The sequence below is a fragment of the Rhipicephalus sanguineus genome, chromosome 11 (genome assembly GCF_013339695.2).
Source record: "Rhipicephalus sanguineus isolate Rsan-2018 chromosome 11, BIME_Rsan_1.4, whole genome shotgun sequence".
Classification (NCBI taxonomy): domain Eukaryota; kingdom Metazoa; phylum Arthropoda; class Arachnida; order Ixodida; family Ixodidae; genus Rhipicephalus; species Rhipicephalus sanguineus.
In genome coordinates, this window is record NC_051186.1 from 15,472,487 (window position 1) to 15,499,269 (window position 26,783).

The 26,783-nt window shown below is 47.8% G+C and overlaps 2 protein-coding genes across 6 annotated transcripts in view; both read left to right on the plus strand.

Annotated features, from left to right (window-relative positions):
• Window positions 1-26,783, plus strand: part of LOC119373808 (uncharacterized) — a 49,966-nt gene that overhangs the window by 17,711 nt on the left and 5,472 nt on the right. For 3 of the 5 annotated variants that reach the window (XM_037643865.2, XM_049410819.1, XM_037643864.2), the window contains 3 exons: window positions 3,366-3,529; window positions 6,225-6,524; window positions 7,587-7,846. In XM_037643865.2, coding sequence (XP_037499793.1) covers window positions 7,604-7,846 — 243 coding nt within the window. In that variant the 5' untranslated portion in view covers window positions 3,366-3,529; window positions 6,225-6,524; window positions 7,587-7,603. Of the gene's footprint in view, window positions 1-3,348; window positions 3,530-6,224; window positions 6,525-7,586; window positions 7,847-26,783 lie in introns of all 5 variants that reach the window. The other 2 variants (XM_037643866.2, XM_037643871.2) reach the window with 1 other exon arrangement.
• LOC119374882 (uncharacterized protein C14orf119) lies at window positions 3,388-6,451 on the plus strand. The gene is made up of 2 exons (XM_037645086.1): window positions 3,388-3,529; window positions 6,225-6,451. The coding sequence occupies exons 1-2, from the start codon at window positions 3,388-3,390 to the stop codon at window positions 6,449-6,451; spliced, it is 369 nt and encodes a 122-aa protein (XP_037501014.1).

The following is a 26,783-nucleotide window of genomic DNA, read 5'->3' on the forward strand; positions in this document are numbered from 1 at the left end:
GCCCAGCTGCAAGGCAGAGACATGCACACAGTGACTCGTAAAGGGTGACTTCGGCACCGAAGCACTTGCACTGCCATAATGCTTTGCTTATTGCAAGGAGATAGTGGCACACGAAATAATATTAGCTGGCAGGTTGTACAAGAGCTTGATGTACGGATCCATACGCTAACACTGGGGAGGGAAGCTGAAGTTGCCATGTATTGTGGCAGGCACACAGTATAAATAATTGTGTTGACCAAAATATGAAGTTTACATGCACAATGTTTATTTTAGCACTATACTACAAGTCTAGATTAAATTCAACTGTTAAATCTGCATGTTTATTTCACCGGCTGGGAAGGAGAGGTTCGGGGGCTCCCTGCCAAACAGTGCCAACTACCCGTACCATGAAATTACATCGTCAGGTAAAAATAGTTACTGAATCATTTGGAGTAACACATAATTAATAATCTGTAAAATTGCAAGTTTTTATGACACACCAGTCTTCAAGGTTAGTTGCATTTCATGTATGTATTAGAACTTTTCGTTCTAGCTAGGTTATCTGAACTAAAGAATCGTAGTGCTATTTGTGCCGACCTCCAAGAGATATCACACAGGGTACTCAAGTTTAATACCATACAACAGCAAGGATTTATCAGCGATTCCAGCTGCTGCAGTGGCCTATCGGGAAAGCTTAGTGATGCCTTATTCCGGTGTATCAGAGCTGATTCTCGACTTCGCCGAAAATTCCACATGGAACCTGTCTAAATGATATGCGCCTAGGTTGTACAGAAAGCCTGACGTCATCATAATAGTTCTTTCAATAATAAAAAGAATATGCATGGAAAATTCGCGCTGTCTGGAGCTTCTCGGAATACCCCACTGAATAACAATTGTATAGGGAGGAAATGTCGGGCGACCAGTGTCACGGATATATAGAAGTTTAGGGCTGTCCGCAAGAAAGCGATGATCCCCGAGCTAATTTCACCTTTTGGGACATTGTGTACAACTATACATGTATGTGTGCATATATTTATTGTGTTCAACATGGTAAAACTCCGCCTGCTTAGCAACTTAAAAAGTTGTGCTTGAAAATGTGAGCAACTGCTCCAAAAGACTGATTTGCTGCTCCAGAACGAGGTTTTAGCTGCTCCAGAGGCTGCACCGAATTAGCTTCGACTGATCACATCACTGCTGATGCTATGGGCCCAGGGCAAACCACAGTAGGCACCGAGGCATTGGGTTGTGGTGGGTCAACTTCCAGCATAATGAAGATGGGTTGCATTGAACAGTTGCGAAGTTCCAGAGATCCAGCTGTACCCTACTGCTCTACAAATTGTTGACGGGGCTTGTTTGGATTGTCGGGTAACGGCGACAGGTGTGGCAAATGCGCCTAGGGCTCAGTGACATGTTGATGGAAATTCCATACATGCCATTTTTACAGGCCCAGTATAGGAGCACAGCTGATGACCAAGCTAGCTGTGGTGGGGCAAGCGTCCAAACTTCGCAGTGTTTCGTCCTTGTGGTACTACTGCCTTCACTGTGTGGCCTCACAGAATAGTTGGAACAGAAGTGAAATTGACTGTTGAGGACCTATTTAAGTAACTGTGACAGCAAAATTTCAAACTCGAGATCTTTACGTTTGATTATCCTGCATTTGTAGGTGCCTCTGACCACGGCGGCTGCATTTTCGAGGGAGGCGAAAATGTTTGAGGCCCGTGTACTTAGACTTAGGTGCACGTTAAAGAACCCCAGGTGGTCGAAATTTCCGGAGCCCTCCACTACGGCGTCTCTCATAATCATATCGTGGTTTTGGGACGTTAAACCCCAGATATTATTATTATTAGGTGCCTCTGACCAACTGTTAGTGGAAAAATCAGCCTTGAGTATATTGTAATAGGACTTTCATGTAAGCACGAGTGCTCTTCTGAGCTGACGACACTTCGTGACATCATCATAGATATGATGTGTTTAGTGACTCTTCTTGCTCTCTGTGATGGTTTGCCAGTTCCATGAGCATCACCGACATCACAGGTAGACATGTACATCGCGCACGAATGGTGCATTTCCTCCTCTATGTTTTTGTCAGGGTGCTCTGTAGGCGTTTCTGGCTGCTCACGCTAATGGCATTTTAAGCAGCACAATGCAGTTAGGAATACTTCTTTCAAGGTAAGCTGTCGTGGGCTCAAGCTGATTTTTGTGGCAGTGTTGAGAAAAGGGAAACTGAGTTCCCGCCAACGTGTAACACTTGCACACGCACACAAAAACCTTTGGCTTTTCTGTGTTAGCAACACTGGAGTGCATTGCTGTCGCTGTCAGTGCTTTTCCTCTGGGGTAAAATTGCCCAATTTCTGCAGAAAAACTGAAGTGCCTGTTACGTGTGTATGCTGGCAGTACCGAGAAGTGGACGGACTGTGGTCGTCATCAACAGTTAGCCCTAAGGAGCACACACACATGAATGACATGAGTTTTGGCACAAGCATACACTGTGGATTGTACATGGAAACTTATCCCATGTTGTTTATTTCTTTGTATTCTACAGGATGGTGCAACTGGCACCATGCAACAGACAACCATTCGAAACGAAACTGTAACAGTACCATGTGTTAACTCTCAAAACTCGTAATTATGAAATGGCATCACAAAGTACTACAAAATCACTAGAGGAACACACCCTTAATGAAAACCAGCAGATAATGAAGCCAAAGAAGGTGTAGAGCACGTTAATTGTTGTGTTTAGGTGTATCGTAATAATTGTGGTATAGATGTGGATAAAGTAAAATGGACGAAAAGACAACTTGCCACCGGCAGGGACCGAACCTGCAACCTTCGGATTATGCGCCTGATGCTTTTATGAACTCGACTACAGCGGCGGTTGTCCCCCTGTCCACTTATCAGGTATTTATGTGTATGCAAACCCTGGGAGTGTTAGTCAGCGCCGCCCTTAGCCATGACGGCGAGTGTGGAACACACTGTGTTTGTGCCAGATGGCGTCACATAGCACGTGAGCCTTTATCAAGCGGACAGCTGACCAATAAGCCCATCAGCTCTGCCGGAACGAGACCCTCGCTATAAATAAATAAGGAAGGAAATTTTCGAAGGCTCGTTTCTTCATCTGAGCGCACGAAACACAGTGTTTCAGCACTTGTGTTTCATGTGTTCCTCTGTGATTTTGTCATACATTGTGGCACCATATCATAATTATGATTCCTTACTAACGCGCCCAAGTATAAATCCTACTTAGCTATCAAAACATGTTGTAGAGCTAGTTGGTGCACGCTTGATCCGAATGTTCAAGATGGAACCCAATGTGAAAAAGAAAACTGGATAAAGTGCTGTGCGTTGCTCACTGTTCTGCGTCGACTGTAGTTACTGCCCATTTGTAGGAGAAGCCGGTTGTCGCCCTTGATGAGGGGGGGCCTGGCTGGCACGAGCCGTCTCGAGGTGAGCTGTGTGCTGCATTGGTTCTCCCTGTGGAACACTGCCCAGAGGGAGGCCTTCTCTGCCACGCTTCTCGCCCACTTGGCACCCCCCAAGGAAGATCCCGCCAGTGAGTCCTGAAATCAGCACTTATTTTGGCCATGACATTGGGCCACCAGCTCTAGGGAACGTAAATTAATGCAAGCTGGGTCATTCCACGCCAACTGTCCCAGCCGGGGCGCTCGACAAAAATCAGTTTCTCTGGAAAAAATCTGAGAAAATTACACACGTATAGACATTAGTCCTGCAGTATTTTCCCGAAATATTTTGAGCGGCAAAAATTTTTCGGGCACGTGAGCGCCATTTGAACTTCTCTATGTGGCGGAAAACCAGGTACAAAAGAAAAATTCGCTATAAATGGACCGTTTTACGCATTAATTCGAAACTTGCTTTTTTTTTGCGTTTTTAGAGCATCGCACTTTTATTATAGGACAGTTGCTTAATGTAGCCTTATGTTTTTCACTCCTTGGCGCGTAGGTAAAATTGGGTAAATTGCAGCGTTTTCGGGAATTTTTTTACAAAAGACGACTGTAGATCAAATACATCAATTATTTTTGTAGAACTCTCCATAAAACATACTATCGCCTAAAATTCTTGTTATGGCTGTGTGCAGCGCACAGGCTTTAAAATAAAATCCTGAACTTGTAAAAAACGCTACATTGGCCTATGTTCAGACGCCTGTAGCACTCTAAGGTGGTCCAAGAAAAAATTAGCAGAAAAGCGCATACGATTGAGAATCATAACAACTTCGTCCACAGAAAGTTTAATCGAAGTAGTTTTTGTTTTAGTGAAGAAAAACTTTTTTGAAGTTTAGTCCCACCATTGCATTATTTTGCTATGGGGGCAGTACAAACCGACTGAATTTACTGCATAAAAAAAAGAGGTAATGTATTCGTAGCACATGCTTTTCAGTTCCCTTTGTTAGTACTTTATGATGTATATTACATATCAAGGAGACGATAAACAGAGGTAAAAATATAACAATACCATTGGCTTAGATGCCAAAATTCCCCCAATAATGTCTATACGGACTAATGTCTATACGTGTGTAATTTTCTCAGATTTTTCCAGAGAAATTGATTTTTGTCGAGCGCCCAGATAGGTGAAGTTGGCATAAAATGACCCAGCTAAGTTGAAGTTAAAAGAAAAACGAAGTCGCCCGAGCAGGAGTTTGTATTCCTCAGGCCACAGGCAAAATGTCGTCTTGGTGGGCTAAAGGACTCGGTATTCATATGCTCGTGCTGTCACCAGCTGTCTGTCGAGTGTACTTGAGGCGAGGATGTACTCCATTGTAACAAAGGCACACATTGGGCCCCGCTGCATCACGATCGGCAAAGACCGGTGTCTCTATATTCTGACTGCATGATGCAACCGGTGTGTTTGGCGCCATCAGAGAAGTGAATAGCTCTACCCCTCTCGTCCACTATACACGTTGGGCTGCATTGGTAAACTATCCCAGCATTCCTCGTATGGAGCATTCGCAAAGCAGGAGCGAGTGCCCACATTCGTGGCATGTGTTCTTTGTAGCGGCTCTGTGCACATGCGCCTGATAGCTGCTTGGCAATTCATGCTGTCGGCGATGTGAAACTGCTTTAAGCATACTTTTTTTGGGGGGACACAGAAAAAGGACCAGGTAGTATGGAAGAGTCTACAGAAACTCAAATGTGGCGTCTCTCATCACATGTGTGCTGAAAACCTAGTGAGCAACGAACCAGGAAGTGGAAGATGTAACGTTACAAGTTAGGAAAACAGCAGCAGGTACTTGAGCACAGAAGTGAATAACTGACATAGAAGTTCACATTAGAAGAAACGAAGCTGAACTGCCAGTGTGCATTGGCTAGAATAGATCAAAAGGTGTCTTTCATGGCTGTCGAGGGAAATGGGGGAGTTTTTGGGCAACCAATGATTGCAGGGAGGGATGAAGCTGTAAATTTGCAGATTCGCAGGTTGTTATAAGGTGAAGTCTTTCAAAGTAGAAGTGACTGGAGATCTTTGGAAGATACCTTTGTACTGCACTGCACATAAATTAAATATGCTGATCACGAATCAGAGGTGATGGTTATACTTCTGTGAGACATACGCATCAAAGCTTGACTGATACCATTTCATAAAAAGCATACAAAGAAGTCGGGGAGGCCTCCAGATTTTAAAGGGCCCCTAAACCACCCAGAGGTCGAAATTTAGTTGTGGTGTTACAGTTGTGCACGTGTCTACAACGTACACGTGGTCGCAAGAATTTTTTTAATGGTTGTCATAACAGCGGAAGATGCGTTTGATGATCGAAATGCGGCCCTCGCTTGTGTCGCTCTTTTGCTACGCTCTGTGCGTTGACTCGTCTCTCATCCTGGCCGAGTGTTCATCCTCGTTGTGCGAGGAGGATAAGCAGGGAGCGTGCGTACCTGCAGCAGGCAAACAAGTTCTTTCTGCTGCTGAAACGACCAGATTCCCCAGGTGATGTCACGACCAATGCTGAGGATTCTGAAAGTAACGGAGAGAAGCACGGTATTGTTTTCTTTATTTTGTACCGAATGATGCGTTTGGTGCTGTTGATTATGATGGCACTCTGAACTCGATACGTGCATTTACTTGAAATATTAGAAAAAAAAAAACATCGGAGGTGGTTTAGGGTCTCCTTAATGGCCTTTTGTTTCTCTAGTGTTTTAATGTGCATCATTGGACAGGTGTGTGAACAGGCTGTTGCATCTGTTTATGCATGCGTGTTTGAAAGCAGCAACTTAACGTGCGTTGTCTTCACGTGTCGCCAGGTGAACTGTGTGGCCAGCTAGACGCACTGTCGCTTTCGCGCCGCAACTGTCCTTCGGTGCTGCACTGCCAGCTGTCCCTGTGCGAGCTCTACTTTGCCTCCTGGGGACCAGAGGGCCAGCGGGAGTTCCTGCATACCCTGGCGCAGCGTGACGGTCCTTTCGTGGCGCGCTTCCTCGGCTCCCTGGCACAACGAGAGCCCCTGCTGGCTCAGGCACTGGCCCCGTGACACCCCCCCCCCCCGCCCCCCCCCCCCGCCCTTCCCACGTCATATTCATCGTGGTTTCCCTGAACGAGGAGAGGTACGACCGTGTTTACTGCTCTTATGATGGAGTTGAAGTTCATTAATGCAATATTTCATTTCGAACGTCTTCTGATTCGTTCCCTGGTCAAGGCAAACGTCGTACAGTAAAGCCTCGTTGATTTGGATTTCACGGGTCTGGAAAAAGTGTCCGAACTAACCGAATGTTGAATTATCCAGATTATCAAGGAAGCAACAAACAAATGTCCGTTACATCAGTATACAGTTGAAACCCGCAATAACGAAATCGGCGGGGAAAGCATAAAATTTCGTTCTTGTGGGAATTTTGTTGGCGCGAGAATGTGGCAGAAATGCATATATGGCCTTTACAGTGCTTTGTCCTTGTGGGATTACCTTTACAAAAGGGACCTGTTTGTGTCTTCTAAACATTTTTGTGATGCTAAAGGCGTGCTTTGAGTTACTGCAAGAGAAATCAAGGGCTACAGTTTTATTGTTTAAATTTTTCACCAGAACCCTGGTGCCGTTACGTTGGTGCGATGTCTTGGGCTCCTAACTTATTTTCATATTTAGTTCATTCCAGCCCAGTAAAAATACTCAATATTTACGCCACGTGGGTTATTGCCAGTGATAAATTAAGCTTGAACTTGATAAAGTTTTCGGTGGAATTGCCACTTACCTTTTGTTTTCATGTCTATTGTGGTGTACTAACCTATGATACCAACAGACAATCAAGCACCCTCCGCATAGCTCAATCGGTAGAGCAACGGATTCGCAATTAAAAGGTTGTGGGTTCGGATCCCCCTGATGGAAAAAAAACGGTTGCTTTTTCATCGGCTTTAATGCCTTTCAATATAGGTCATAATCATTAGACTAAGTCAAAAACAGCAAATAACGTTGCCCATGCTTTTTGTCTATTGGTTTCTTCGATTGTGTCTAATGAAGAAACGAGCCCCTCGAACGATTCCCCTTCTTTCATGCTTACTAAAGTCTCTGTTCTAAGATCAGTGTTCTCGGTGTTTTTGAAGGGCATAATGTAGTAGTAAACACTCGGATAATCTTTCTCCCTAGTGTCCCTTTAAACATTGGTGCGACTTCTTTCCAGAATCGTGGTGGGCAAAGATGCTGAGCCAGAAGGGCCCCGCGTGCAGCGCTGCCGAGCAGTCGGCTTACCTCCTTAGCTGGTTTGGCGAGTACAGCGACCTGCAGCGCGACGACTTCCTGCACGTACTGGCTGAGAAGTACACACCCCTCGGACCGGCCGGTGACGGCGCCCTGGGGCTGTCGCACCTCGCCATCGTGAACCCTGATGCGCCACCCTCTCTCTTCCAGTGCCGCATGAGCCTCTTTGACCAGTGGTTCCAGGTAAGCATGCACCCTTGTCCTCTCTGCATTTGTGGACAGGCAGGACGGAAGAGTGGTCATGGTCGTACTGATTCATGGCAAAGGTGAGCGCACAATTGAGGCACACAGACAAAGGTATGACACAAGATGAACTGCTGCATCCCATGTTGGGGCTTTGTTCAAGTTCCGGACAGCGTCATAGACAGCCTATGCTAACAGCTTCGAAGACAGCATCGAACCCCAGCCGTCTGAGTAATGGAATGCGTCTGCGCGAGTTATGGAATGCGTCTACGTGATGTCTGTGCAATGAGGCGCCACCTCGCGTCGACAATAGGGAGCTAAGAAAAACAAGCAAAATTGTTATTTCTTTAACTTTGTTCATGTTCAGATCTGGGACATACTGAATGTGGCTTATATTAACCCTTTCAGACGCCACCTATGAAGAACTGTCTGTAAATGCGTCAAATCGATACGTTATTTCAAGGCACTCGATATTATATTGCAGCAAAAATAATGTCGTAATACGTTAATTTTTATGCGTTACAGTAATCATTCCTAATTAATTTGTAATTAAATATCTGTTCATTCTGAAGCCATTCATGTTCTGTTTTTGCATAAAGAGAATAAAATCTCAGGCTAGAAATATAGTACAAATTCTTTAGGTTATGTCCATGTTGAACAAAGAAAAATTATACTTTTGACGTGGGTAGCTGTTGTGTCGTACGACCCCTCGTGGCACGCGGAAACACCAGTGCAGTAAAGGTCCCTGTACATGCCACTGGGTGGAGCTGGGTCTCCCCCATGCCTCTTTGTTATCACCAGTCCGGCGTGGCCATGCCGGTCATGTGACCCGTGCCTCGCGGACCAATAACCGTTCTTCTCGCTCCTTAAAACCGCCTGCAATAAACGCGGGAGAGCAGTCTCTCGTCAGTCTCGCCGAAGCTTGGTCTCTGCGTCATTACTCCGCGCGCCCTCCCGTCGTTCGGCCTCTCCGTCGGCCCGCCACGGGTTACGCCGCGCTCCTGCCCTACACAACACATGGCGACGAGGTAGTTGAACCGCTACGCTACTACGACAGGCGACGCCAGGAAGAGCACGACGTACGTGACACTACGCTACGGGTCACATTTTTCTGCTGCGCGTCGGTGCTGCTTCCTGCACGCTACAAGCGCGTCGACCTGACTTCGCTTTGTTCCCGCTCCGGCTCCCTCTACGACGCCACCTTCCTGCTTGCGTCTACGGCCTACCTCCTGCACACATGGCGGCTCCTTTTGCAAACCTTCCCCCGTTCCTCAACGCTCCCGGCAAGCCTCCCATTCCTTGTCATATATGGCACAAGATTTTCCAGGTTCACCTGAAGGCGGCCGGCGGAAGCGGCTGGGAGGACGAAAGACGTATGTCAGCGCTCCTCTGTGCGCTCGGCATCGAGGGCCAACGCAAATACTTCGCCGCGCAAGAGCAGCTTGAAGCGGAAGGCGCAGTTACGGCGTCTGGTTCGGGCACGGTGCCGAAGACAGAAGCGGCGACGGAAACGACGTACGACATGGTGCTCCAGTTTTTAGACGGGCTTTTCGCCGAGACAACGAATGTGCTAGCCGAGCGGCACCTGTTCACGAGCCGCAAACAACTGCCCGGCGAAATGTTTCTCGACTTCGTCACCGCGCTAAAAGAAAAGGCCCTGTCATGCAAGTTCGGTGCCACTTACGACGACAGAGTACGGGACCAAGTAATTCACGAGGTCGCCAACCTACATGTAAGGGCCAAACTACTGTCGTACGGGGAAGCCCTTACGCTGCAGAAAGCCGAAGAAGTTGGACGTGACTTGGAGGCGCTCAACAAAGCCAACGCGGCATTCGGAGAGAATGAACGGCTACTCGGTTCGCACTCCAGTTACGGCGGCAGCATTCAGTGCGTCGCAGCGGCTCAAAATGGCGGGTCGGCTGCTTCGCTGGTCCCGCATGTCACTCAACATGGCGGCGGCTTCCCCCCCGGCGCGGGTGGCCGGGTCCAAGATGGCTCCGCGGGCTCGACGGCGCTGGCACAATGCTGCGTTCGCTGCCAGCAGATACAACAGCTTGTGCCCAAGCCTCAAGTCGGCCCCTGTTTTCGTTGCGGCAAGTTAGGGCATTTGGCAAATTCCAGAAATCGTCAGGCCAAAAAGAAAATTTGCCAATTTTGCCGCATCAAAGGGCATTTCGCGGCAGTCTTCCGTAAACGGCAAGCGTCAGTGCAGGAAGTTGCCCCCGTCCGAGATGCTGACTGCGGCCCTGCCACAGTCCTGTCCGTGCAAGCTTCGCCGTCTGGCCCAAGGGACTTGCGCATCCCTGTTGTCGTCGGAGGACAGCCACATGTCATTGCTAGCGGACACCGGGGCGACGGCATCATTGATGACGAAGAGGGACTTCAACGCACTTTTCGTTTCGAAGCATCGCCTGCTGCGAGCGTCAGTTCACTTGAACAATTTTTCGAACCACCGCATACCGGTCCTCGGCTATTTCCGCACGGACTTGCAGCACCAAGGCAAGCGGGTCTTCGTCACCTTCTACGTGACAGCACACGGCACTTCACCGCTGGGGCTCGACGCCATCCAGCAATTGGGACTCCTGATCGACGGCGCAACGTTGACGTGTCGTCTGGCTACACCAGTTTCCTCGCAGCTTCCTGTACGTGTACCTCCGGGGTTCGAGCACCTGCCTGGCCAGGCCAAGAGGCGACAGCACATCGTGCCAGGGCCCACCAAGCTGCGTGGGCTGCCTCTGGCGCTACGGCAGCAGGACGCCAGCGAGCTGCGCCGGCTCCAGGACGAGGACGTCATCGTCGGCGGCTGCGGTCGACGGCCGCATTCAAGATTGCACATCAACAACCAGGTGTTGCCTGCGCAGGCCATTCGCGATGGCCCTGCTGTCCAGTGCCACTCTGCACCTGCTGAAGCGCAGCCACAAATTCCTGCAGCTCAGGATTGTCACTTGGGGCCTCAGGAGGAGAGTCCTGGGCATTTTTCCTTCCCGCCGGCAAATGTGCAGCAACCCTTCAACGACCGCTTAAGGACGCATTTTCTGACAGGGGGAGACGATGTTGTGTCGTACGACCCCTCGTGGCACGCGGAAACACCAGTGCAGTAAAGGTCCCTGTACATGCCACTGGGTGGAGCTGGGTCTCCCCCATGCCTCTTTGTTATCACCAATCCGGCGTGGCCATGCCGGTCATGTGACCCGTGCCTCGTGGACCAGTAACCGTTCTTCTCGCTCCTTAAAACCGCCTGCAATAAACGCGGGAGAGCAGTCTCTCGTCAGTCTCGCCGAAGCTTGGTCTTTGGGTCGTTACTCCACGCGCCCTCCCGTCGTTCGGCCTCTCCGTCGGCCCTCCGCGGGTTACGCCGCGCTCCTGCCCTACACAACAGTAGCGGGAAGTGCCACGTCGAACGACTCGTCAAATGTAGTATGTAGTGCCTTCAGCAAAGTGATCGTATGCAATAGTACACTGCAAAATGAAGTTAAATGAAGACAAATTTATTATGCAGGAGGTTCAATTCATCCAAAGCTCGATATATCATGCTCTTTCTTAGCCCCTAGTTGTTAGAAATAGTAGAAACAAGTGGTGTACACAATTGTGTACATAGCGTGTCAAAGGGTTAAGCATGTAAAAAGTACCTGCTTGTGGGCAGACGACCATGCCAGCAAGATCTGAGCTTTCAGAGCGTTCCGCTCCGCTGCCATCCTGTTTGGACTGCAAAGTAGCCCGTATTGTATCTGTCTTCGATGCTGTCTTCTCGAGAATTTGAATGCGACTTAAGATGACCGGTGTTTGCTTAACTGTCTATTTAGCCATCTACGGTGAGTATTGGAATACACCCTGTCCTCTTGTCCGGGTGCCTCGATTGTGAACCTTTGCCATGAAACTTCGTTCATATTGACTTTCATGCTGCACACAGTCAGCTGATGCAATTGGACTTGCATTGTCACCTGGCATCTTCAATTACCTGTCCAATATCTGTCCCAGACTGCCTGAAACACTGCATACTCAACAGTCGTGTGCTGGGACTGTCAGGACTCTGTGATTGGGGCTGGGACTCTCAGGAGTGTATAATCGAAGAGGCCAACTGACAAAGCGCATGTCTTTCAGCGGAAGCCTTACCTTGCCACAGATTCTGTGTTGTAGGTAGCGCTCAGATGGCACTTATTCAGCTGGAAATGATGTTACGGAGCTACCAAGAGTGGCAAATAAAGATTCAGGCTTACGTAAACCAAAGAGGATTCGTAGAGTCAAGCTGGAACCAGCAGCCATTTTGTCTGTGTCTTTGCCAGGTTTGTGGTAAATTTACATTTTTGCTGTTACCCGCATATAATGTGGACCCGCTTATGGATATGAGCTGTAAATTGGGGATTGCAAAAGCGAGAAAACTTTTCATCCACTTATCATGCGAGTGAGGAAAGCTCATGGAAAGCAGTAGCAGTAAAATGTCCATGATGAGATTACGGCTCATACGAATTTCGGCGTGGTATGAGTTTTTCTGTGGTCCTGGCCAGGGCTCATTAGCCCACAGTGTGCAGGAGTATGGTTGCTGTGAACCGATTTTCAGCCTGCAGTGTTTGATGCGAACATATGCTGACCCGCAGATACGAAAAAATGCTGCCCGCGCGGCCGCGGAAGTTGCGGCAATTACACACGGGCACAAGGAGCTCAAGCATGAGCGTGCATGCCGCGCCGCTGGTGTGCTTTCGCCGTTGTGCACTGGTGTTGTGCAAGAAAGCATTCCAAACTTTGGAAGATGCAACCAGCTGATTCAGGTCACAGCATATCTTGTCTCTTAATTTCACACACGTGCATGCGGCTTTTAATTATGAACCAGTAAGAGATCTGATGTCTAAAAACTACTTGCAGTGTTGACATTGCAGTGTCACTGGGAAACAATAAGTGAAAATATATGCCAGTTTCCTTTTGTTGCATGCTAGGCACGCCGTAGAATACTAACTTGGCACTAGTTTTCCACGTTTTTTGGTGGTGTGAATTTTGGCTGATACGAATATCTTTCACGACCCTGTGAGATTTCTATAATCCACTGTACTTGCATTGCCATTCCATTGCCAGATTCCACTGTACTTGCATTGCCATTAACATTCTTTCGTCGTCCTTTTCACTGGCACTGTCTTCCCACAAAAGGTCGCCTTTGGTATCGCCAAGTGTGTTTGAGATGTCACATTTCTTAAAAGAGCGACTGACAAGCTTCTCGGGGATGCTGCCCCTAGTGTCCGCCATCCAGATAGGCAAAGCACCACTATAGTATGTGGTTTCAGCCGTCCGGTAGCCATTACTTTTGCGTTTTCAGACGTCATCCTCTGCAAGTAGCAGCACTCAATCTGGACATTGGAAGGCTCATTATTGCGAACATCCAGTGGTTGAAACTGGGATGTTGTCCTTCTGGGAATGACACGTTTGGTGTGAGATCCGCACAGTAGTTTTTTTTCACGGAATCGGCTTGACGACAGCGAAAAGCATCCAACACAAGTAGTGACGGAACCCCTGCAGTGCTCCGTGCTGCTGGCACCCGACAGATGTTATCCAGTCAAGCACCAGTGCTTCGTCCATCTGCCCTTTTTCCTGGCATTGCAGGACAGCATTTTCCCAAAACTTCTCATTTTACAGCAGTGTCTTCCACTTGACCACAACATAGGGTGGAAGCTTGCGACCATTTGCCGTACGGGGTAACATTAGGGTGAGCCGCATCTTCTCATTGCTGCCACTCAACTTTATTTGAACTTGTTTGGAGTCTTGTGCAGCACTGAGAGTGCCGACAACATGTCGAGGTGCACCAGTATATTGTTAAGTGGAAATAAGAGAACTGATTGAGTAGCAAAACCGCATCACACTTTGCCGCTCTCCCAGATGCCTTTTAGGGTATACAGTCGTCGACCGATTTTTCGGACTCCAATAATTCGGACTTGTTGGATATTCCGGACTTCATAAATGCACCGTCAGGGGTTCCATAGACCTAATGCATTTTTTCGACCAATTTTTCGGACAAATTTGCACCTGAAAGTTTGATTTTTCGGACCAAATCACTCGTTTTGAGCCACGCCACCAGCCAATGCGGATGCCGCCATGTTGGATTTTCAGTTGACTTGGCTAGAATTGGTTTTCAAATGGCCGTTACCGCCGCTGAGATGGGAAAGCGCTTGCCGATCTCGGAGGTGAAGCCTGATTTTTTTTTTTTTTTTTTTTTTTGTGTGTCAAGAGACGCCACTTTTTCGTTTTCAGTCAGCACTATCGTCATCACACAGTACGCCGATGCATAGTTTCCTAAAATTAACTAGAGGGGACTCTGGCGCTGCGATCGTTCAGCTACCATGGGAATGATGGGTAGTACACAAATTTGCCTAGTCTTCGTGCTTGTGGCTTCAAACGTACTTGTGGCTTTGTTCATTGTGTGTTTTGGCTTTTGTTTCGGATAAAAGAATAGACCGTTGTGAACTTCGTGACCAGGTTTGAATCGCTGAGCCTAAAGAAGTTAAAGTGGCGAAGTGAAACTGCTGACATTTGCTGAACTTCGTTATGCGACAAAGCGGATGCAGCCGACGCGGAGCCAAACGGAGCCGAAAGTACGAAGTTTAGACAAATTTGTGTACTACCCATCATTCCCATGCTGGCTGAAGCGTCATGCGTTGCAGCTCCCATAGACACTAGCGCCAGAGTTCCCTCTAGTAAGTATTGTAGGAAACTCTATGCGGCGATGAGCGAAGCTAGCGGAGCAAGCGGCGAAGGAGTAATTCTTTGTTCATTCTTGTCTTGTTAGTTCGGTCGCCATTCCGCACGCATCGTGACATATTGTGCTTCTCGTGTGTGCAGCATCGGATTTTACGTGCTCGACGCCATGGCTCCGCCATCCGCGCCATCGCGAGAGCCTGGTGGTGTGAAGAAGCGTGGCAAGTACACAACCCTGACGTTAGAGAAGAAAATAGCGATTGTCAAGCTTATCGAGAGTGGACGTTCCCAGCTTGATGTAGCCAAGGAATACAACCTCTCCAAGCAAACGGTGTCCGATTATGTGAAAAACCGGACCAAGATATTGACAGCGTTTGAGAACTCAAGCAACAAATTCCAGAAGAACGACAGTAAGGGCGTTCACTCAGCCCTTGAAGAGGCCCTGAAGTTGTGGTTAAAAGGAGTTTTGTCGAAGAACTTGCCCGTGTCGGGAGATCTGTTAAAAGAAAAGGCCGAGGCGTTCGCTCTTAAAATGAGCATCCAGGATTTCAAGTTTACGGATGGAGCTGCGCGGCTTTAAGAAGAGGCACGGAATTTTGTTTAAAAAAGTGAGTGGTGAAAGCGGAGCGGTAGATCAGGCTGTTGTGTCTGATTATCGTCTCACCAAGCTCAAAGCCTTGATCGAAGAATATGCTCCTTCAGACACCTTCAATTGTGACGAGACGGGGCTGTTTTTCAAAATGCTGCCAGATCGCTCTCTGGCATTTTCGGGTGACCCGTGCGCCGGCGGCAAGCTCAGCAACGAGCGTATCACAGTGATGGTTGGTGCCAACGCAACCGGAACAGAGAAGCTCCCTCTTCTTGTAATAGGAAAGGCGAGAAACCCAAGATGTTTCAGGGCAATGAAAACCCTCCCTGTCGAATATGAGAGCAATTCGAAAGCGTGGATCACCTAAGCTTTGTTCGAGCAGTACGTACGAAGACTTGACTGCAAGTTTGCGCGTCAGCACAGAAAAGTCATCCTTTTCGTAGACAACTGCGGCGCGCATGGGAGCGTGCCTAACCTTGAAGCCATTCGGTTGGAATTTTTGCCACCGAACACCACAAGTGTGCTCCAGCCAATGGATCAAGGCGTCATCAGAAATATCAAAGCACACTACCGTGCCCGCCTGCTCAATCGTACCGTGCTGTGCCTTGACAGCGGCAAAGCCTACAAAGTCGACATCCTGGCCGCCATCCATATGCTGGCCGAGGCATGGAAGGCGGTGAAGCCGGAGACCATCGCGAATTGTTTCAGGCATGCGGGTTTCGGTGCCGCTGAAGAGGCCGAGGCGGATGACCCGGACGTCCGCGATCTGGACAGCGCGATGGATGGCGGGGAGGACTTGATCCGCGATCTGCGAAGTGGTGGAGTGGATGTTCCTGCCACGGTGACATTTCGGGACTTCGCTGGTGCAGACGACAATGTTGTTTCATGCGCTGAGCCCACAGAAGACGAAATTCTGCGGCAGGTTGTGCCGCAGCCAGAGAGCGGCTCGGATGACGACGACGACGATGACCGCCCGCAGCCGTCGGCTGCACAGATCATCGACGCGGTGACACTCCTAATGGGCGCTTACGGCGAGGATGTCACCCTGGCGCAAATACAGGCAAATGCAATTGCTTGTAGGCGTAATATGAGGCAAGGCAGCATCAAGGAATTTTTTAAGCCAGCCTGAATGCAATAAATATTACTTTTTGGCAAAAACGAATTTTTCGGACTGTTCAATTTTTCGGACTATTTTTCAGTCCCCTCCAGGTCCGAAAAATCGGTCGGCGACTGTATCGCACTATGCAGTGTCACCGTCAGTCAAAACCACATAACGCAACCCCCAGCGGCAAAAGCAGTGACCCGGCGCATCTATGGGGACACAGCAGAAGGAGGGCGGTAACGCGGGAGCCTGGATACACTGACGACGTCGAGGGATAAAAGAGCAGAAGAGGTTGTGGGATTATCACGAACAATTTCGTACGTGATGTCCATCACTTGTGGAAGTGCGCAGTATGGGCCTGTTTAATGAGAAAGCAGCTTCTCAGAAAGGCATGCACATCACTTTGGGGACCAAAGAAGATTGAGGAAACCCATTGGAAATCGTTCGTCGCGATGCCTCCCGTCGTAACAGTGCTTTCTGTATTTCTTGAGAATGTGTTAATCTGTTGCGGGCATGCTGACGGGCATAGTCAGTGCGGGCAATAACGTCACGTGCGTATTCCGTTGTCAACTCTGCAGCATCCGGAAGGAAGGTATCCAATGGCAATGGCACGGGTAACGATGTGTTCAGCATAGCATATTTGGCCCAGCTGAAAGTCAACATTCTTCCCCAGCTTTATCACATGGCTTTGAAAAGCCACAAGCCGCATTTCATAGCTTCAGGGCCTTTCTGCGATGTCCAGCGTGGCACATAAGACACGACGCCCTGTTTTTTCTGTCCTTAAGATCATTGCACGCAATGCCTTTCTCTCAGGCAAGTTCTACTGCCTTCGCTTGTAGCAGCCCAGTATTCAGAGCGAAGTGTGCAGCTAGCTGGCATCGCATGAACCTCTGCTCCTGTTCAATCTTAGAAATGCGGTGGAACTTCGAGTATACGTCCCCCGGTTATAGAAATGACCCACATTTCACAACGAATCAGTTTGGCCCCAGCAAAGCTTCCATAGAAATAGTGTACTAAAAACCTCAAATACCGTATTTACCCGCATAATTTGTGCCCTCGCATAATTTGCGCACCCCTAATAGGCCTCCAACGCTCAAGTTTGCGCAGCGCCGTCCGCCGCCCCAGCGGAGAGAGGAGAAAACTCCGGTAGCTGGGACGGGTCGCTCTTGCTTGGTTTTCCCATCGCGCGCGCGGAGAACGTGCTCCCCGGAGCTTTTATCTCGCATTTTTCACGCCATGGGTGCCGTTCCTTCGTCGTACTCGAAAGCAGGCACGCAGTCCTGCTGCATTGTGAACTGTCACAAAAGTTTAAAAATGTCGAAGAGCCGAAAACTTCCTGTCATGTTCTACCGTTTCCAATGCAAGCAGTGCGAGGAGCAGAGGCGTCAAGAGTGGATTATGGCAGTTCGCCGCGATGCTTTCGCGGTCTTGTCACCTTGAAGCAGTTTTTGTCGTACACAGTATTGCGAACTATTAACGGGGAGAAACGCGATGATCGTGCTCATTTGAAAGGGAAGTGCGTTTGTGAACCGAAGTTACAACAAATAGACAGCCGCTGTACGTTTCGAGATTGCGCGCTGGCTTTCCGAGTCAACCATTTGTAATGTGACAGCAGCGGAGCATTTGGGCTTATTACACCACAGTTTAAATAACATACCGTGAGTACTAAGTGTTTAATTCAGCTGATTGCGGTACATTTCCCATCGCGGCTCCCTGTAAACAGAATTAAGCTGTATGTTTGCACTGAGCGTTTATATTGGCCTTGCATGCGACACGCCGTGATGGCTTAGAAGGCTGAAGTGTTGCGCTGATAAAATCGTGGTCAATGCATGGGTTCGATTCACGCATACAGCAGCTGCATTTCGATGGGAGCGAAATGCACTAACACCGGCGTACTTAGATTTACGTACACCTTAAAGAAACCCAGGTGGCCGAAATTAATCCGAATTAATCCACCACGGCGTGCCTCGTATTAATGTCATGCGTTCGGCACGCAATAAAAAGCCTTGCATGCCGCTTTGGAAACGAGCTGAAAAAAGAACCAAGGTGGCAATTAAATTTTCGATGGCTTCGCGAATTCAGATGCGCTTATTATTGCGCACAAATCTCGGCATAATCATAAACATGCGCGATCCCAGTGGGTATTGTATAGTATCAGGGGCGTAGCCAGAAATTTTTTCGGGGGGGGGGGGGGGTCCAACCATACTTTATGTTTGTGCGTGCGTTTGTATTTGTGCGTGTACATATACGCAACAAGCAAAATTGAAAATTTTCGGGGAGGGTTTGAACCACCCCCCCCTCCCCCTTGGCTACGCCCCTGTATAGTATGATGCTGACCAAGCGAGCTGTCGAAACAACCAAAGCGACATTCGAATAAGCGAACACGGTGCGTGATCAGGCGTCGATATTATTCGAAATGAAACACGCCTCTGCAAGAAACATGCATCGTCGAAGTGGGCATGAAATATTTATTTTTTTGTTTTCGTATATCATTATGCTGTCAAAGGGAGCTCTAAAAAAATCCAAGGCGACATTAAACTTGCGATCCGACGTTGTTATCATTCGATGCAAACCTCGGCAAAAATGAAACTCCCACGAAACTGAACAATGTGCATTGGGATGCAGCCAGTGACTCAACAGGGCAGATGTAAATTTATGCTCTTCACACTGAGCTCATAATAAATTTAAAGCCGCACGATAAACTTGGCATCCAAGCAATTGAAAAGTTATCAATAGAAAACGCACGCGAAAGCGTGCTGGATGGTTGCTGACAGCTCCGAGTAGACGCAACTGCCGCGACGAATGTGCGTTTTACCGGTAACATAATTACTAGGGGTGTGCGAATATTCGAAAGTTTCGAATATTCGTCGAATATTACATTCGAAATATTCGTATTCAATTCGAAAATCGTGAATTCGAAAAGTTTCGAATATTCGATAACTTCGGATATTCGAAAAATTGAATATGCGATTCGATTATCATGCATAAAATAACTCGTCTTCCACATTTCTGCTGTGTTCGTATAGCTAAAAACGTCGCCGAGAGGAGCGATAAACATCGTAAGTACACGGAGACGCGATCTCTGCCTGCGACGAGCGCCCCAATACGTATAATTTATTGCTGGTGCATCTCCGACGTGCAGCGCTGTTGGCGATCATGTAACCGTGCATTTGCAATATTATGCGGCCGTAACGTGCCGCACTACCACTCGTTCACTATGCGGGACCACTTCTGAAGAAAGACAGTGGCCCACGTGACTGGTGGCGGACTGTAGGCACCTTCAGATACCCCAGTCTGGCAAAGCTTTGCCCCATGTACTTCCCTATACCAGCCACTTCTGTTCCAAGCGAGCGTGCCTTTTCAGTGGCGGGGGGGGGGGGGGGTGCCTCTGTTAAAAGGGAGCGCCTGCTGCCTGATCATGTGGAGCAACTCATATTTCTTCATGATAACATCTAGTCATTACTTTCATTGCGCCGTGATATTTGCTTGCGTTGTGATGTGCATTGTGCTAGCCTGGACATTGTGTTCTGGAGTGTATGTTATGTTGCCAGTCAGGCTGTTAATGTTCTTTTTTCAAATAGCTACATGTTAAATAAAATATCGTTACTGTGGAAGCATTTTTCCTTTGATATTCGATATTCGATTCGATATTCGAAGGTAGATATTCGTATTCGATTCGTATTCGAAAAATTTGATATTCGCACACCCCTAATAATTACAGAACTCGCGCAGTCACCTCCCTACTCATGTCAAAGAAATGTGCCCGTTCAGAATCTGCACGCACGTAGCGCTCGCACAAACAGCATCGCCCTTGACGACCTGCTCGGTCCCGAAAAGGTGGTCGATCAACCGTCCTCCTCTGGTAAGATTCCCACCGTTAAAACGTTTTTTTCCATCTCTGGGATCTTTCTAAACCTTCAGAGCAAGCGACACGTGAAGCTGCACGTGCACGGCGAGCAGAGAACAGAGCGTGCAGGGTGCCTGAACGTGCGGAGACAGCGCAGTCAAAAGGCTGGTGTGGGGACAGGAGCGACCGGTTTTCGCAAGAAAGGCGGCGAAACGCGTGCGACGCAGCGCCCCCTGGCCGAGCTTGGGAGGCCTATATTTAGCCAGCTTTGCTAAAAAAAATATTTACTCGCATATTTTGCGCTCCCCGCCCCGCTCTAGCCAGCTCGCCGGCGCGCGCGCACGGGGAAACTTGGGACGGCCTCGCCCCCGCGGCCCTCACCGAGCAGGCGAGCGCAATCATACACAAGAGTGCGAAGTCCCTTCTTCCGATTACTTCGTTCTATTCTCCGGAAACTGCCGAGACCGTACCAACCGTACCCAAACACCCAAACCTGTGTTCACGGGTTGTCGGAACTGTTCGAGCGTTCTCCCGCCATGAGAATGCATGCACGCGACACGGTACGGACTACTTTCTGCATCGGAGGTGTGCGAGGGACCCCCCTCCTCTGCGTCCGCGCTGCGACGCAGCCTTCGTTGATTTCGGAAGTTTAGGTTTCGCGATCAGCCAGTTGCGTTTTCACTGTTCTCTTGCGCTGGGCTACAATAACTATTCGGCAAAATTCAAGCTCACTGTTATAGGATTTGCCTAAGGAAACGGGAACCGTGCCGCAGAAGAGTTCGCTTTTTAATACAAGACCGGGAAGGAGACCGTTCCGAGGACCGAAGCATGGAAAGTTTCCTGCCGTTGAAGAATACCTTTTCAAATATGTGCGAGAGCTTAGGCCCACCGGTATCGCCGTGCCGTGGCACCTCGTTACTCCCAGCGTCGCTCTACGGAACCAAGGATGACGCGCTTTGGGAGGGCGGTGACAGCGGCCGCGGCAATGATTCTCAGTCGGACTTCTCAGCCAGTGATTCTGACTAGACCGTGCATGACCAAATCTGGCTGGTTAAAGTATGTGCTAATTCTGTTAAAAACCCTTCGTTTGCGCTATAATTTATTTTCTTCTTTAATGTAATATATTGCGCATGTTAGGACTATATATTGTGCGTTATTTCAGATGTGCTCGCGAAATCTCCGTGTAATTTGCGCACCCCCTTTTCGGAGCTTCAAATTCGCGAAAAAAAGTGCGCAAATTATGTGAGTAAATACGGTATGTTGTGAAATTTTACACCGGTCCTGCCTAGTATGACGCCTCATTGGTACTACCCGAGGGAAATGTTCTGTATTTACTCGAATGTAACGTGCTCCCTATTTTCACAGGTTCAAAATAGAAATGTATCTGAATGTAATGATATCACTTATTTACTATAAAGCTGATGGGCCCCATGTTGATGATCAGAAGAAAGAGAAAGAAACAAGTACAATTTGCTCTCAAAGAAAGGCAAATTTATTATCCTGGCAGTTTGTTTTCTTCAGTGAGCCAGTTTTCCTGGCTTTAAGGGGAGACCCTGCTTCTGAAACATGTTTCTTGTTTTTGAGCGTATCATTACGAAACTTTCACAGCTTATGTATTTTTATGTGCTGATTTCAAACATGCAATTATTGTTCTAATACAATATGTAGTTTTGAAACTATTAAATAGTTTTTGTATTGTTAGGAGCAGGCTTTATTTCTAAACTGTGAGAGTTATCAAGCAAATCAGCCTATCACAATAACCTGGAATCAATGCTGTACGCAATAAGACAAGAATGGATGTTCTAGGCCAACTTGAACAAAAGTTATGGTATGTTGAACATTCCCAGCTTGATCCCAGTTTGACCGAGCTCGAAATCGCTGACTTGCCGAGTGTTCAACGTTCTATAACTTTTGTTCAATTGGGCCTAGAACATCCATTCTTGTTTTATTGCAAACAGTATTCATTCCAGCTTATTGTGATATGCTGATTTGCTTTATAACTCTTACAATTTATAAATAAATCTTGCTCCCAACAGTATACATGAAATATTTGATATTTTGAAAACAGCATAGTGTACTAGAAAAATGATTGCATATTTGAATTCAGGACATAAAAATACATAAGCTGCGAAAGTTTCATAAAAATGTACTCAAAAACAAAAAAATATATCTCCGAAGCAGGGTCCCCCCTTAAGGTAGATTTTTCATCATGTGGGCTTTCAAGGGCCAGGACAAGCTCAATCTACACGGAGTAGCTTAATCTAGTCAGCAAGCTCGTCTTCGAAGTCTGGATTTTTTCCTATTTTCAGCCCGTGAAAATTTTTCCTGGTCGACATGCAGCTGAAGGTCTCTTTCCTTTGTTTGTGTTACTCACAATTGCAGGACTCGAGCATGCAAAAGTGACGCGATGCTGCTGTCATCAGCGTGCAAAATGACTTTCCCTAGACGTGAGCTTTCATAATGGAAGTGGCACATCACCATTTGCACTTCATTTGGAACATTTATGGCTCATACAGGTCACAGTCGAGCACGAAATGAACCTACGCGAACTCTAAAGAAATGTGCTCTGTTGCCATTTTATGATGGCAGTCACTTGGTACATGTCATGACGTCGTCATGTGACGTCATGTTATGTGATGTCAAAGTGACCCATGATGACGTCACAAATTTCCGCGACCTGTGATGTCCTCATGACGTCGCAGGGTGACGTCATCACATAATGACATTTTTTTTGTATTCCTCATGTTGACGCCAACGGTCACATTTCGCTTTTGATGAGGAAGCTAAGGCTTTTGCCTTAATACATTCGATCCCGGATGTATTGAACTCGAAGGGGATCGCGAAATAGTTCGATATATCGATAATTTGAAGTATAAAATATGCGTATTTAAGGCTTATAAGAATGCATTGCAGGTCTCGAAACAATTTCCGGAATTCGTAATAAGCGCTAATGTGACGATTTCCTCACAACTAGCATGCTGAATAACAAGGTGGCAACTTCTTCTTTTGCAAGTTACCGCACTTTATTTCGCACGAAAATAGTACGTAAACGTGACTTAATTCTTGCACGCAGTCAAGTTGATCAAGTCATCCTAAATATCATTGAAGCGTTCCAAATAAGCAAATTCAGCACCTTCGGCCACAACAGAGGTAACTGACGCTGAACGCCAATGCAAGCTCTGGAGTGCGGTAAGAGGTTGTTTAGCGGCAGTGTTGACTTAGTGGCGGCATTGACATCTTCATAACTGCACGGGTCTACTTTCGCGGCACCAGCAACGTTAGCCTTGATCGCGGCATCGATGCAGTCAGAAACAGCGACGTCATCTGCACCGATAAAGTCGCTTGCTGTACTCCCGTCCGAGAGTGCGCATGGAAATGCTAAGTCGCAAAATTTACTGAGGCACCATACGCCGTTGTCAGCGGTCATGACGCACCCAAAGTCGTCACCTGGTACCAAAGCCTGCAAGGAAACAGTTCATGACGATGCTTTGCTTGACGTCGTTCCAAGCACCAGTCATCATTTTATCGCTACGAGCGGGTCAATGTTTAGTTCAACTCCCGAATGAGGATTTGTCAGGAATGACGCGAGAGGTACACGAGTCCTCAAGCCGCAAGAGACAACGCAGCCCACAAACAACGAAGGAACAAATCTCCACCGCCGACATCTTTGTGATGGCGATGGCAGTTGTAGCTTTGCTTTGTAGCAAGCAGCCGCTGCTTTGGCGCGAAAAGCAATAAAATGCGTAGCCTCCGAGATGTGCGTTTTATAACTGAAAACGTCAAAATACGTCACGACGATGCGGATCTTGAAGGCCATGCTTTTCGGGCCCGCATGCCATCGTGCACGAACAAATGGAAAGGAATGCGAACATTTAGACGAGGCTGCCGAGTATCTCCGCATTCATCTCATTTTGGTGCCTTCGGTAATTGGCCCCTTCGAAAAACACTATGCACGCGCGTTACAACCCACAGATCGCGCATCAAACAAGCCGGTGCACTCACAGACGTAATGCAACGACACTGCCTTTTCGTCACCTGCGCGCGAAGAGTGATCAGAACTTGACAGAACGTGGCCGAAAATGACCAACATTTGTTAGGAAAAATGCACTCACTGGAGTTTGGCGCGGCGCAGCGTTTGATATATCAGATGTTTCGATGAGCGGGAGTTCGATATAGGTGTGCACCAGCCCTACACTTGTGCATGGGACATTCAAGGGGATTTCTTAACTGTTCGATATAGCCAATAATTCGATATATCCGAGTTTGATATAGTACATTTGAAGTGCTCTCGAAATCACAGCAGTCATGTTTGTTTTACTCATCAGGTATGCAGCTACATGGCGCTTTCATTCAAGCAGTGCAAATAACATATCGGCAGATTCACACCACTATCAGGTGGCTTAATGATTCCATCGTTTCTGCTCAACTTCTTACGATTTTGACTACTGATCAAACACCCTGTTCGTGCTTCTTCTGGCTTTGCTTATGACTAGTTTCTAGCTTGTGACAAGTTTGTAGGTCACTGGGAAAGGCCTTCGTCCTGCAGTGGACATAAACAGGCTGAGAATGATGGTAATGACCACATTAGGACCTTGAGCATGTTGCAAATGCTACGCAATCGTAAGCAGTGATGGAAGTGCTGCTCCAATTGCCCCAAATTGCTCCAAAAGAGAAATGCTGCTCCATGCTGCTCCAAACTGTAACTTTTGTTAGTAACTGCTCCGGACCTGCTCCGAAATGGCACTGGTAAACCGAAAACATTGAACTTTAAGCACACGATCAACCAGTGAGCTTAAACGTAACAAAAAACCCGACTATATTGAACCCGTTTACATCGGCTTATCCTGTATATCGAACAACTTCTGAACACGGTATAGTTACAGTGAGAATATATAGCGAAAATTGCGGTTACATCGAACAAGAAACAGCAGTGACTCCCGATATATCTTTTGTCAAGTTGGGCAAAAGTGCCCCCGGAAGTTGGCTTTTCCTCGTAGCGGCGGGGAAGTTGGCGCTTTTCCCCACGGCTCACTCCAAAAGTGGTTTAACCCGGCGGCGCATGACCCACACTCGCTACCGTGACCACGCTGCGTCAGTCGAGCCGCCGTCACCCCCCCCCCCCCGCAAAAAATGATCCTGACCCGCTTGCAGCGCTTGCTGAGACAACCAAACAAGGCCTCTTGTACTCTCGTCGTGCGAGCGTGCAGGTCGTGCGAGTTATCTCCTTGCATTTCTTGTTCGTTCTGCTTCGCACCATGCGCCTGTGCCGTGATGGCTAGCGTGAAGCGGCAGAATTTGCCTTTCGCCGTGAAGCTCGAAATTATAAATCGAGGCGAACGTGATGAGAAGAAGTCGGACGTCGCGGCAGCGTGCAAGATTCCGAGGAGCACTCTCAGCACGATCTTGAAGAATAAGACGGAGATTAGGGATAAAGCGGACAAAAGACCCGGTGCCCGTGGCGCCTCACGCTTACACACGGCCGTGTATGAAGAGGTCGAGGCAGCTGTGTACAAGTGGTTCGTCGACGTTCGGTCATGCAACCTCCCCATGTCCGGCCCCATGATCAAGCAAAAAGCAAAGGACATGGCTTTTCTCCTTGGCAGGGAGGATTTTCAAGGTGGCTCCGGTTGGCTACAGCGGTTCAAAGAAAGGCATGAGAAACGACAATCCTTTGCCCACACCCTCAGAGGTTATTGGTGCTCTTGCACTAGTCCGGTGCTTCTGCGCGAATGTGGCAGGTTGCGGCCTCGCCTGCTCCGACTCTTTAGACTATGTTGAGAAATGCGTAGACAGGCTGATGATGATGATGATGGGAAATGCGTGCTGTCGCAGGCAGCGAAGTTGCTCAAACAGAAAAAAATGGAAAATTATTTCAAGCGCAACTAAGCTAGCTTCGTCAATAAAGTGCTTTCATGAATGGTGTGTGAATTTATGACGTCCAATTCTTTAGCAGGCTTATATCGAATGATGCCCTATATTGAACTGACAGGCATATTTTTGTGAGTTCAATATATCCGGGTTTGACTCTATCGTTCTATATTTTGCGGACATTTTTCTTGGCAATGAAGAGAAGGCTGCAAAGCCAAACTATGCGTGTGCTACCACTGAAGAAGAAAGGCCCACAATTGCGTCCGTGTTTCCTGCGTGAGAATTAAGCAAAACAACATTGCTGTAATTTCTATCTATGGGACACTGTTTGAAAAGAGGCACATCACGCACCAAGGAGATATAAAATTTATATTTTTTTACTATATGCAGTGTCATTTCACGTTTTTGCACGTGTGAAAACGTCGCAACTTTTACGTGCTCTTCACAGTCAAAATGATGCCTGCAGCCTTCATGTGAGCTCTCGTCGCCCTCCAGCTTTTCCGATAACTCGCCGCAGGAACTTGTGACGAATTTCACTAACAAATGGCTGTCTAAGCAGACAAAGCATATAGTACGCAATGTTATTATTCGACCATGGCCGCTCGAATAATTCAACAGCCGTCGCAAGAGATACGAAAGATTCACAAACTGAAACTAAATTCGAAACGCGCGCCGGACTACTTCGCGGAGCAGTAATGTGCAGTAGCTTAGTAGTAATGTGTTCATTGCCAAGAAAAGTTGTCGGCGAGTATAGTATGTACTATAGTATGCTAGTATGGAGTTTCTATACTAGCTCCATACTAGCATATCGAGAATGCCGCAAGTAGTGGCATTGTTGATATGTCTCCGATTT

Coding starts and splice junctions, on each gene's coding strand:
- LOC119374882 (XM_037645086.1), top strand. CDS start 3,388: ATGAGGGGGGGCCTGGCTGGCACGAGCCGTCTCGAGGTGAGCTGTGTG. Junction 3,530..6,224: donor CCCCAAGGAAGATCCCGCCA/GTGAGTCCTGAA, acceptor ACGTGTCGCCAG/GTGAACTGTGTGGCCAGCTA.